Source organism: Schizosaccharomyces japonicus (genome assembly GCF_000149845.2).
Source record: "Schizosaccharomyces japonicus yFS275 unplaced genomic scaffold supercont5.1, whole genome shotgun sequence".
NCBI classification, from domain to species: Eukaryota; Fungi; Ascomycota; class Schizosaccharomycetes; order Schizosaccharomycetales; family Schizosaccharomycetaceae; genus Schizosaccharomyces; species Schizosaccharomyces japonicus.
Window position 1 is genome coordinate 38,130 of NW_011627860.1, and position 13,809 is coordinate 51,938.

Sequence of the window (13,809 nt, forward strand, 5' to 3'; positions counted from 1 at the left end):
AATGAAATACTGAACTTAATACAACTGGATGTGTTCTTGATAATTTTAATTAGTTTTTGATATTAAATAATACAAAATGCAATATAGCAAAGAAATCCTCATTTGAATAAGAAGGAATAAAATTAGATTGAAATTATTGTACGTACTATAATGTCGTTCTTTATAAAGCCGTTAAGCAAAGGCATATAAGGCAACATAAATCGTCAGACTACATTTCGCTTAGGTTGCAAAAGTGTTAAGGAATCGCATCATGTACCTTTGGATAATGTCGATATAGGCGATTCTGTAGAAAAAATATCATGTGATTAGCTATTTAATTGAATGACCTTTGGGGTTTTGCTCCTAAGTATATGATGAATTCGGGTTGCACAGTAGTAATTACCTTTTGCTCTTTCACCTATACTTATAATAGATTAATATTTATGTATTCAAGCACATAAACAGTAAATCAAGACTCGCTGTAGATCTTTTTATTGAACACTTTAAAATACAGATAGTCTTGAGTGGGATTATCAACAAATAGAACAAAATAGGCACAGTGCTTTACACAAATGCCTCTTCAGCATGAGTAATTGATAATGCGGATTTTTCTTTACAAGAAATCCTTTGCAATGAACAGTTGGTGCTTAAAATTTCACTTGCCATATTTTTAGGGTTTTGTAATAGTCCAGAGAAGTGAATGTATACGATCTTTATATATTTCCTTTCTATAGATGCATTTTTAACGAATTAAAAAGAATATTGAAACGCACGGATTAAAAATCATTATCATGCGTGTTGTCATTAAGTTATTCGTAAAATACAATACTTGTTAAAAGGGTAACCAGAACACAACGTGTATTACCATCTCAAGCTGCAAGTTCCTTCTTTTTCTCTAAACTTGAAGTTTCGCAAGTCTCTTCAATAACCTCTTTATCTTCATACACCGGAAGAGATGGGCGGGTCCACGTAATGATAGCCTTGCAAATCCTAAGTATTTCCTTCCTTCCCTCATATAGAGGAAAGATACCTACCGCCATGACAGTAAAAAATATCCAAACTAGCCCAGCAACAATCCATGCTGTAAAAAAACCTTTTGAGAAGATGTATCCAGAGCCATACATAGGCCAAGGCCAAAGAACAATAAAAAACAAGGTCGATATTACAGCAGATATCCGTGCAAGCTTGGCTGCACGTTTCATCTTTCTTTCCTCCAATAATTCGTCATAATCGAAACCATGATCAATCCGGAAATACTCCAGCAATTGATTAAAATCAAATTTGTGAGGGTTCCATAACGATAAAACCACGACATAAATTACAGGACTTAATAACCCGACAACATTTCCTGCAAGCATCGGATTGTTGGCTCCTGTTGTTTCAATCGTAAGTTTTGATCCACCCTCGCAACGAGCAACAACTAGCCAGCTAACCAAACTGGATGCTAACCCAAGAACTGGACTAAGCGCAGCCGCAAGGGGTGTGGTTCTGTCCCAAAGCATTATCGCACAAGCGGGAACAACAGCAGGACAAACAAGCACGCCCATTAAAAGGTAAAGGTAACCCATAGATACACCAGCATAATGCAGGCCGACAGCAAATCCGGACATGGAAAACCCAAACACAACTAATGCAATGTGACCCATGCCAAGAAGCTCACGACCACCCGCCCTTGGATGGATGTATTGCTTGTAAATATCGTATGTAAAAATCGAAGAAACAGCAATTAGTTCGGCCGAAGCAGCGGAAGTCACCGCCATAAAAACCAAAAGGAGTGTTGCATTCGCCCCCGTCTTTTCCATTAACGCAACTGCAGCATACGGGAGAACCAGTCCCTCGCTCACCTCCATGTCAGACATGCGATTAGGAAACGTAGGGAAGTAGCTCGTATTCTCTAACGCCAAACAAACAAGTCCCATTGTAGTGGCAGCGAGCCAAGGGATAGCAAACCACGCGAGTCCCCCAAGCAAATACCCGGGCAAAGCTGAAGCGGGATTAGCAGCGATTGCTTTTTGCCAGTATCCATTATCGACAAACACAGTACCAAAGTTACCCGCTAGATTGATAATGAAAAAAATAGCACCTTCGCGGCTGCGCATCGTTAAATAACTACCCTGTGCATTTCCTTCAACAGGGTGCTGTTCGCCGGCTGATTTTAACAATTCCCATACTTTTCCAGGTGATCCTAATCGACTGCTTCCTGCATACGCAGCAAGGCTGAACATAATAAGGATCACCAGGATGATAACCGTATGAATGTAGTCAGTAAGAAACGTTGCTTTGATGCCTCCAAACATCGTATAAATGATAACGCCAACAGGCAGGAGAAAGCAAACAGCGGGAACACCAACACCGGTTAATGAAGAAATTGTAGCAGAACCGCCTGCAAGTAACATCGCCATAACCAATATATTTGTGATAAAGGCGAAAAGCAGAAAAACGCTGTGTGTAAAACTTCCACATCTCACACGCACTACTTCCAGGAAAGTGTGTGCACCGGGTGCTCTGCGTTTCAGCTCAATTGCTAATACAGTAAATAGAAGAATCTGTACACACGCACCAGACGCGTACCAAAATGCACCTGAAATGCCATACTGATATGTTTTTTGGGAGCTAGTAAGCAAAGTAGAGGCCCAAGTCCAACTACTCACCACTGCACTAGCCACTAGCCCTGTACGTACGCTGTGTGAAGCGGTGTTGAAATGCTCCGAGGTCTGTGTTTCGTTATTGAAATACTGAAGAATCCATGAAATCACAATCATTATAGCTGCAAAGCCGAGACCAAGGCCAATCACTATGCCGTAGCCGGCAGCCTCACTCAAAGGTGGATTAATAGCCATTTTCAACTTCTATATTGGCGCAATTTTTAGCAGATGCTAGTGACTCTTTTTCCCTTTATTGAAGAACTGTGTGTCCAAGCCGTTAATATGCTATTACTCGTACAAGCAATCAACCAGATGTGACATATACAAGTACAGTAAGATTGGTTTGTTGAAATGTTAAGTTTGGATATAAGAACTATTACCTGCCATCGACGCTTCTTTAAATGAACAAGGTGAGTGATTGTGCATCAGTGTCTTCAACATCTCTCTGTTAGCATCAGTGATAAAGCTTTTTCCCGTAATTCAAATGGATGATGCTCATTATCTCGAATGCGTGGACGAACTTGATGTTGTTTAAGGGGTTACCTTCAGTATCTCTTCTCGAGATAAAATTACTCATACGAACAACCGTATTTCAGGAGAAGACAGATCAATTGTAGTTCTGAAGCCTCTTAGATATTCTGGTAGCTTGATTGAGAACGCGCTCAGGAAGTATTATTCCATTATCATTGATAGTAACACTAACAGTATTTAATGCCGGTAAAATATATCAAAAGGCGCAGGTTCAAGATATATATATATATATATATATATATTTTTTTTTTGTTTTGTTCTTCTTAACTCTGCTCATTAAACCTTGTCCTTTTTTAATTCGGCTGTAAGGAAATCTTCACTCCTTCACGTGCTATTCACAAGTACTTAAGAAAAGAAATGACTGCGAGGGGGCATTGCTATTTTTACATTCTGATTATACCATGCGCCACTTTTTGGTGTAGCGTTAAGAGAAAATGATCTAGGATACGAAGTAAAAGGAGAGTCCAGCGGATTTATGTACTAGCACTTATTGATAGTTAATTTAGATGGGGATAATGTGTGGATTGATAAAAATTCCATGTCACATATACGACATTGCATCAGACAAGACAATGTACCCTTCTTCTGTTATTGTATTTGACGAAGTCAATCCACTGTCTCGGCCTCAAAGCTTAGTGACACAAGATAATCATAGTATCACATGCAAAGTCACTTCCTGTATAACGTATTTTCTGAGGCAACACCAACCACTTACACTCGAGCAATAAAGAATAACAGGTGCTGTTTATTTCCGTTCTTGCGCTAATTATTGGTGCGGATCACGGATGAAGATCAAGGCCGATCTGCGCGTCAAGCCAATAGGTGTAGCGCTAAATCAAACATATAGAGAAATCCGTCGCATGATCTGCACCCGCTGATTGACTGCGAAGAGATCTACAGTGCTGATCTTCCCAGATGTGTCGATCGTGACGATGATTTTCGTTGAATAGAAAGGTAGAAATAGCAGTAATTGCAAGCGTAGAAGTTGTTTAGCGCCCATCGTTACGCAACAATTAGAACAATGACCCAGGAAAAACGTCTTCCAGTAGCGATTTTGTCAGGCTTTCTCGGTAGCGGAAAAACCACTTTGCTTCAACATATCCTAACTTCGGATGAACATAAACTGAAGTGTGCTGTTCTTATCAATGATGTTGCTGAAGTAAATGTTGATGCTGGTATTGTACAGAGACATCGTGTCGATCAGAAGGCGGAGAAAGTCATCCAATTGCAGAATGGATGTATCTGCTGTACTTTACGAGAAGACGTTTTGGAGGAAGTCGCCGAACTTGTTCGTGATGGCGGGTTCGACTACCTTATCATTGAAAGTACAGGTGTCGCTGAGCCCATGCAGACGGCAGAAGCCTTTACTAAAGAATACAGTGATTCGCTTCTTGAAGTGATCCAAGAAACCGAGGGACAAGAACGGTCATTAGAGGTTTCTGACGAAATGAAAAAAGTGCTTGAAAATGGCGGACTATCAGCTCTCTCTAAAAATTGATGCCTGTATTACCGTTGTCGATGCACACACCTTTTTGGAAGATTTCAATACCGCCGATATGCTCAGTGGTAGATATGGTGATAGTGTTGACAAGGATGACGAACGCAATATTACAGACCTGCTTGTTGATCAAATCGAATTCGCAAACGTCATTATTTTGAACAAATGTGATATGGTTTCGCCAAGCGTAAAGGCCGAAATAACAAAAATCATAACCGCCATGAATCCTTCAGCTACGGTAATCCCAACTTCTTATGCAAAAGTGAATCTCAGGGAAGTGCTGAACACCGGCAGATTCAGTTTTATCGAAGCGGCAACCGGCGCCGGTTGGCTTCAGAGTTTGAGAAATTCAAGCATCCACAAACTGAACGGCAAATACAAATTGTCACCCAAGCCTGAGACAGCGGAATATGGAATCTACACTTTTGTCTACCGGGCACGCAGGCCTTGCCATCCAAAGAGGCTGTGGGATTTTATGACAAGTGTCTTCGTAATGCAGCAAATTACGATGGAAGAAGAAGAGGAAGAAGCAGACGCTATGCAACAAGACCCAAATGAAGATCAAAACATAGTTACTGAAAACGGCGCTGACGAAGATGATGCTATGGATGACGCTATGGATGATGCAGACGAAGAGGAAATCAATATCCCCGAACGTTTGGAGAAACGGAAGAGTCATCCCCTTTTCAGCAAACTATTCCGCTCTAAAGGTGTGTTTTGGCTTGCAACAAGACAGAATCAAATGGGAGAGTGGTCACAGGCCGGCGCCATGTTAACAATCAACGGAGGCGGTGAATGGTACTGCGTGACACCAGAAGAAGATTGGCCGTCATCTGAGCGTGGACGCAAGGCGGTTTTGGCCGACTTTGAAGGCAAGTACGGTGATCGCCGACAAGAGATTGTGTTTATTGGTGAACGGATTAACCCTGAAGAAATCACAAAAGTTTTAAACGAGACACTTTTAACTGACGAGGAAATGTCGAGATGGGAGGCAATTGTGAACAACAATAAGCTTACCGGAGCCGAACAGTCGATCGCGTTGTGTAATGAATTCGAAGACGGATTCGAAGATTGGGATTAGAAATGATACAGGGTTGCGATCCACTTATTATACGGACTTAATGGACTTAGAGAATTGTTACCATTGTAATAAAAAATAATATAGAATACACACCCGAATTGTTTCGGCACGGAGAAAAAAAAAATACGTTAAACCAAAGATTTAACTGTTTGAATGTACACGAGCGTACTATGCATGATGGACGAGTTTTGAATCCAGCCTAAAATTGAGGAAGAGGATAATTATATACAACAACAACTAAAAGGCAATGTTATTGCTTTAATCGAAATTAGGTGGCATTATATATTACATTATGAACGATAGTGACAACAGCTTCTGCTGTTAAACGAGTCCTGCTCAGATGCTGCCTTGGTGGTGTGGAAGCGTAACATTTCTTGAGGTAAGAACTGTAACTATGTCGAAAAGGAAACAACTAATAAACCGTTAAACCACATATACATGTAAGCTAATACGTTGTCTTGTTATCTTATTTTAAGTGATCCCATAAGTTTCTTGAGTTTAAATCAATTAGTTGCTGCCCTAAGTCATTTCGGAGTAAGGGCTTACTAATTCGCTTGCGGTCTGGGCACAAGATCGCATCGCTCATTTTTCAAATAAAATACTATTAACCTGCGACATTCCCGTGAATACTACGTCGGCAAAACATACGTAATATGTACTGATAGCATAAATGTAAACCAACCCTGTTCTCTAACAGATGGTATTCAACAAGCAACAGAGTTGGTTCCTTTTTTGTTACTCTGAGACTAATCTGATAAAGCAAGATAAAAGTTCACCGTCAAGATGGACGGGTTCACATAGGAGAACTCAGCCTGTGCTTGTTGATCATAATTTTTATCCATGGTTCAGTGTCTGTTTCGTGTTATCTAAATCTTACTTGCGAATATTGCACTAAAACACTTTAAGCTGTTTAAAGTCAAAAGAAATGAGTGCATGTTTCGTCATACTGCAGTAGATAAGAAGAAACATCGGGCATCTGTAATTCCATGCGGCAAGAGTACGTGAGACGGAGTTTTAGAACGCGTACACAACATTAACAGTCTCATGTTTGATTTCGAAGAATTTGAATCAATTAAGAAACTCGTCTTAACAAATGAAGCAGGCTTTCAACTATCTTCTGGATTACAATTCACATAGAATTTGAGTTTGTTGGATAATCGAAGCTATGAAATAATGTCGCATTTTTTCGCTTAACAAAATCTTTAATCGGGCACTTTGTGACAAGTGTCGCAATGTGAAGAAAGTGCTTCAAAAAATAGCTCATTTCGATTGAAATGAAGTATGTAGCGTGTTTCAGGGTTTGCATAGACATGAGTCAAGAAAACTGAGACGTAAACCCTTATTAAACGTAAGTTAGTTCTCTCAGCATATCTTTCCCTCTAGAGATAAAGCAATGCAATATGCACCCGCTTTGCAAAGCCGCACAACCAAATGTTCGATAACACTGTATTGAACCAATGATATCAGTACATGACATCGCAATTTCGGTATTATTTACTTCTGTTTTAAGGTTAAAATATGGACCTTAGAACGCTCTCGTTAGTTTTTCAACTCCTTGATTTCCAAATCCTATGTCCGCCAATTCTTCTCAATTAATGCTTTGCTAAATCCTTGCCATATTTTAAGTCTTCCTTTGAGAACATTCATTATTCAAGTTTTGCATACTTCAATTACCGCAATACTTATCAACGTGTTGTTAACAAAGCTGGACAATTACTATTTTCCCCTAAAAAATTATCCTTGACCGTTATACTTGGTAGTTATTTGCAGCAGGAGCTTTTTCTTTGTCACTCGTTTTATCAATTCCGTTTCTTAACTTCCACTTCGTATTTATTCCTTTTTCCGGTTGTTTTATCTCTCATATTCACTTTTGAATTAAATTCTTCTCACGATGAGTAGCTTGGACATCTACAACTCACTCACAAGATCAACCACGCTTACAAGAACTTACAGCATCTCTTTGGACTCTAATGCATTCAAACCAGTCTACAGGGAATGTTTAGATGATGCCGAAGATTTGGCCAAGCTTGGTTATACGCAAGCCTTTGATCGTGGGCTATCACTCTTCAGCGTATTTAGTGTTTCTTTTTCTGTACTCGGATTGCTTCCGTCTGTGGCAGCGACAATGTGCTTTACAATGCTTGCAGGCACCCCTGGAATGGTCTGGGGTTGGCTTCTAGCAATGGTGTTTGTTGATTGTTTAGCGGCAGCATTGGCAGAGTTATGCTCCAGCATGCCCACTTCAGGTGGTTTATACTACTCTGCGTCTGTACTGGCGCCAAAAGGGTGGGGTCCCTTAGCTTCCTGGATTACAGGTTGGTCTAATTATCTCGGGCAGCTTATCGGTTTCCCAAGTTGTGTATATAGTCTCTCATCTATGACATTGTCAGCTATTCGTATCAGTCAGGAGGACTACAAAGTGAAACCCTATCAACTTTATTTTTTGTGTGTTGCCTTCATATTGGTTTTTGCAATAATGGCATCACTTCCCACAAAGGTTATAGGTCGTATAAATTCTTTTGGAACACTGTTGAACACCGTTTTTCTGTTCGTTTCAATGCTCGTCATATTGATTGAAGCTGGATCGCGAAATGGCTTCAATAAATCGAGCGACGTTTGGACAAAATTCAATAATGTAACATCGTGGCCTGATTGGTTTGCAGTATTTATGTCCTTCTGCGGTGTCATTTGGATTATGGCTGGGTTCGATACTTCATTTCATCTTAGTGAAGAGTGCGCCAATGCAAGCATGAACGCCCCAAATGGCATTTTCTTGACTTCTACTATTGGAGGTCTAGTTGGTTGGCTTTTCCAGCTAGTTATAGCTTATACAATTGTGGATATAAATGCTGTTGTGACTTCAGATAACTTATGGGTTGCTTATTTGACACAGGTATTAAGCAAAAAAACGGCCATGTTTATTGTTTCGTTGACAATTGTTTCCAACTTTATTATGGCACAAGGTGTATTAATTGCTTCCTCTCGTATTGCTTATTCATATGCTCGTGATGAAGTGCTACCATGTTCCAAGTGGATGGCTCAAGTCCACAAACGAACAATGACGCCGGTACACACAGTCATTGTGAACGGAACCATTGCGATCGTTGTCCTTTTATTAATATTTGCAGGATCAATAACCGTTAACGCAGTTTTCTCAGTTACTGCTATTGCGGCGTTCACAGCTTTTACGGTTCCTATCTTTCTTCGTGCCTTTATTGTGTCAGATAAAGATTTTAGACGCGGCCCTTGGAACCTTGGTCGGTTCTCCCGACCAATATGTGCTATCGCTACTATATTTGTGATTATTATGATTCCCATATTATGCTTCCCAAATTCTTCACGACCTAGTATGCAGCAAATGAACTGGACCTGTCTTGTATTCGGACTCCCAATGGGTGCTGTGGTTCTGTGGTATGCAATATCTGCAAAACATTGGTTCATTGGTCCCAAAACAAATATTGCTGTTGTGGGGCTTGCTGGTATGTCTGTTCTTGAAAAAGGATTGCGCAGTCATTTGATTCTGACAGATATATAAAGGAAAAAAGCAGCTACTGAAAACTCCAGAGAACAGCAAGCCTTTAAGCTTCTCTTATACAGGTTCAGTTTAAAGTTGTTAAATGCGGGTTCTTATCATTATTGTATTCTGGTTTAGTATCATTAGACAAGACTGCACGTTAAAAGATGTGTGTAAATATAGAATTTTTAGTCAAACTCTACTGAAGACTACAATAAAAACGGATTATCAGTAGTACTTTTCTCGCTTTAAACAATAACAATGAGTTAAGTTTCAGAGTTTCGAAATACAACAACGTACTGTGCAACTGTAAGTCCTTGTTCCCATCACTCTAACCCCTATTCGCAGGTTGTAAACCAAGTATCGCAGAGTGCATCATTTAGTCGGCTTTTGCGAATAAAAGCCGATTTTAGCGCAATCACTCCAATTCTCGCGAAGTAAACTGATAACGCATGAGCGATTGCAAAGGCAACAAAAAGAATACTCGTTCTTATATTCTTTTCCATAGACTCGGTTGTTTTGGTCCTTAAAAATGTTACATTGAGATTACCAAAAACAAACATGTCATTTATGTACCAGAACTCAACTTCTAAGTATGGGAACACTTTAACTCTTTTATGTTTGTTTTAATAATTCGTGATTGATATTGTATGGTAGGGGAGCTCTTTAAATATGCTGTCGCAAATAATAATTGAATTACAACAAGACATTAGCTAGCTAGGTAGTTCACCTTGACAGTATTTTTTTAGTAGATAAATCAAGCTTTCAATTCTTCAGATTGTTGAGTTAAGTAAAAGGTATACTTAACGAACATGATAGTCAAACAAAATATTAACATTTTTCGTAGAAGAGGTATTGTTTTATGTCTCAGAACGAACAACTCTTCAGTCGGGTATAACTCTAGGTACGCATTTTTTGGAGTTTGTTGGTTCTAACCTTATTACTATGTTTTAAAAAGTACATATCGCAGCATACACATTAACTGCGTAGATAATAATTCTCAAAAGATAATTGTTTACAGAATTACCGAATTTCGATCATCAACAGACTCAAAGACGTGATTTTAATTTATAAAATGAGTCAAGTGAAAATCTATTATGATATATACACAATTAAATTTTCACCATTGCTTGATAACCATTAGCGAAGGTTGGTTCGAGTACAGCTTTCTGCTTGTACAGTTTGTGTCGCAAGAAGAAAATTACACAACAAAAATGAATAATCCGTTAACGCAACATTAAAGCATTAGATTTTAGTATTTGAACTTGTTTTTGTTGCACGTAACCCAAATATACATTCACAACCATTCACAGAGTATCCCTATATTTCAAAAGAATCCGATAACTGGGGTATAGCAAATCTTCTTGTAAGCCTGTCTACTAAAGAACACGTAGGTCAATAATGTTCATTGAAATACCATTACGTTACGTTATATAGATTCGCTAAGTACTTGTACTTCATGAAGTTACCTTCAAATTTTATCTCTATTCATTCAATTGAAGTCATTTAACACATCATAATATTAAAGAACATCAAACACAATGTTGAGTAGGTTATCGCGGTTTCAAAGAAATAAAGAGAAAGAATCCTCTTCAGTTTTAGCTGGTTTAATCAGTGACAAATTAGTTCATCCCTCTTATTCAAATTTCCACCGGAATACTACATCACGACACCGAGACATGTTTACTAGTAGTGAAGATTTTCACTGCCAACGCATAAATTCAACTTGCCATAATACTGGTCTTTCAGGGTAATATTACTGCTAGCTGTGGTACATTTTTGCAACGTTAGCGAACCCAGACTCTACAGAACTAATTTCTTTAATGCATTACCTTAAGCGCAGAAAAGCTCCATTATGTCATTAAATAAATCGTAGCGAACAACATTATACTTTTTAGAGTTCATAGGCGCGTAGGCTTACATGATTGAACAGCAAGGACCGCATCTGGTGCCACAACGGCCTCCCTTTAGCTATTCATAATCATAACTGGCGTTGAATACGATTGCAGGAACTTCTAGTACTGTTGTCACGATATTTGCTCTGAACAATTTCATAGCTCTCCCAATTTTGTGTGTTATCATTATCAACTAAAAATACTTATACGAATAGACATGCAGCAAACTCGTTGGCACTTTTCATAAAAAGCGACATCTTTAAAGTAATTGAATTGTACGTGATGCAACAGAATTCATATATAACCACAATTCAAAACCTATGAAAGCCAAAGATGTTCAAAATTATTGCTTTAGCTAATTCTTAAGTTGCAACTTATCCGTAAGATATTCATATACGCGCTAGTTACTACCATTCATCTACTATTTCATTCAAACAATAACGACCCGTACCATATCAAAGCCTTTCAACTCCATTAAATGCATGCTACAATACTCATGAAACCCACGTGCTTCCGTAACAGACTGAGCTCCGTTCTTAGTCTTTAAAAATCTATGAACATGGAAAACAATAAAAATCATTTCGGAGACCGTGGACGGATATTCATCCCCGATTCATTACTTCGAGCTATTGTATTTTTTTCATTATTTCAATGAACGCCTCATACGGCCACGCATGAGTGACATACTGTTTGCAGACCTCTGTTCCATTCAGTTGTCATGCAAGATATATCTCAAAACACTCCATTTTGCAGTCAAAAACTTACTACTAACCCTGCCAACCCTGTGTATCAGACGAACCTACCAAATCGGCAAAATTAGTTATAAGGGGGACGTCATAACTCGAATTCGGTGGTACAGTCTGTGATATGCCTGCTTTGAGGAAAAAAGTGCGACGTCGACGTAAAAAAATATCATGTCTTAATTGTCGGCAAAAAAAGCTAAAGTGTGATAAATGTCTTCCGTGTTCACGATGTAAGGAAAGAGAACTTGAGGCAAGTTGTGTTTATGAGAATAATTACGAGGCACCCTACTCGAAAGATGATGTTTCATTCATGTGGAATGCAAACCAGCATATTAATGATGGTTTTAATTCAAACGACGATGAGAAGTTTCATTTTTATCGTCCACTTGTCTTGTTCAATATGATCCAGAAATGCGCTCGTGCGAGAGGTATTCCTGTTGAGACACTTTTTTCGTCGATTACCATTTCTGGTATAGAAGATGCAGCATCTTACCTTAAAGTTCTTCCCCCGTTACACATAGCGGACTTGATGGTGGATCTGTACATTGAGCGATTTGACTCTGTTTTCCCAATTATTGAAAGAGACAGTGTTAAAGACACTGTACGTTGCTTGTATAATAGTCCCCCTATATTTCCTGTCGTAGGGCGGCTGGAGCTTTTATTCGTAGTACTATGGGCCTCACTTAAAGTTGAAAAGCTCCCGTCTTCGTTACTAGAGTACCTTGAGCAGACGGGTGATTCAGTTACAGGTTTAGCTGAACGTTTCAGGCAAAAAATTGACATTCTGGATAATCTTCGGACCAATTTGCGTCATTTGGCTGATATTAATTTTTTTGAAACACTTTCAGTTCAAGCGTATTTATCGTTCCTCTTTAATTCACCCCATGATGTGAATAAAAAGCTTTGTACTGCTATTTATTATGGAAGGTCGATAACAGCTCATCAGAAAATTGAAGATGATATTAATTTGATGAAAAAATATAACAAACTATGGTTTGTCGTAACCCAAATCGATGCCATGTCATCCATTTTCTTTAATTTCCCTCCGTGGATCCAGTTTGAGGTGGATGGTAGTTTCATACGTAATAGAGAGGACACAAGCGATGAGAACGAGTACTATTCACAAAAGCTCTTTGGTCAAATACTAAAAGTAGGTCTTCAAATGTGGAAAGACCAGCATCTTTCTTCTGTCAAAAACTTCACTAAAAAGCTAGAGGATTACAACGTTCTACTCTCACAACTAAGTCTTCAAGTAATGAACTGCTTAGACATGGCAGGGGATGCAGCTGAAACATTTCGATTTAACTTATTTAAGGCTCTGTTATTGAAGATCAGGACAACTTTATACTTGTATTACCCATATGCTGATTCGGTGGAATCAGGTTGTTATGACAGTCAAATAAAAGTGTTGGGTAGTCTATGTTTGAAAAAGACTGCACATCTCATTTCAATGTTCAATGAATCAAAATCCTTTGGCTGGAGAAAAATCTTGACCATCTTTTCATTGGAAGGACTTGCTTATATACCATTTTGTGCATTGCGCAATATTCATTATGGAACGGAACCGCTTGACTATGCGGCATTTTTGTTGGACGACAGCTATATACGTACTGATCCCAAGAGGTGTGAAGTTCTTAAATCTTTTCAACGTTTCATACTACTATTCTCGGAAATAAAAGAGGACGACAATTCAAAGAAAGCACTTATTCCATTAACTGCTGATCCGTTGTTTGCATGGAATTTTTTGGATTCTTGGTTGTTATGAGACGAACTAATGCGAACGAGGTATTCGTTTTCTCGTTCAAAACTTATTACTAGTCAGTGGTGTGGATATTTTTCTGTAATGTTTTACACATTTCGCTTTATACCATTGGTCACTGTCGTCTCCTCCTTTTGTTAAACCACCTCCTTTATGAATGAATA

General features: G+C 38.8%; 3 protein-coding genes across 3 annotated transcripts; 2 read left to right on the forward strand and 1 right to left on the reverse strand.

The window, feature by feature from the left end:
* Positions 1–115: 115 nt before the first annotated feature.
* On the reverse strand, positions 116–3,898 carry SJAG_02125 (urea transporter). Its single transcript, XM_002173302.2, has one exon. It carries the CDS (start codon positions 2,817–2,819, stop codon positions 849–851), a length of 1,971 nt encoding a protein of 656 aa, XP_002173338.1. The 5' UTR covers positions 2,820–3,898; the 3' UTR covers positions 116–848.
* A 278-nt stretch (positions 3,899–4,176) lies between these two features.
* SJAG_02124 (cobW) lies at positions 4,177–5,734 on the forward strand (the record flags this gene model as incomplete). The annotated part of the gene is made up of 2 exons (XM_002173301.2): positions 4,177–4,590; positions 4,637–5,734. 2 exons carry the CDS (start codon positions 4,177–4,179, stop codon positions 5,732–5,734), a joined length of 1,512 nt encoding a protein of 503 aa, XP_002173337.2.
* A 6,276-nt stretch (positions 5,735–12,010) lies between these two features.
* On the forward strand, positions 12,011–13,651 carry SJAG_06576 (hypothetical protein; the record flags this gene model as incomplete). The annotated part of the gene is made up of 1 exon (XM_011050686.1): positions 12,011–13,651. The coding sequence occupies one exon, from the start codon at positions 12,011–12,013 to the stop codon at positions 13,649–13,651; it is 1,641 nt and encodes a 546-aa protein (XP_011048988.1).
* Positions 13,652–13,809: the final 158 nt, after the last annotated feature.

What these genes read in the sequence shown, in the direction of transcription:
- SJAG_02125 (XM_002173302.2), bottom strand. Translation starts at nt 2,819, where the DNA reads ATGGCTATTAATCCACCTTTGAGTGAGGCTGCCGGCTACGGCATAGTG.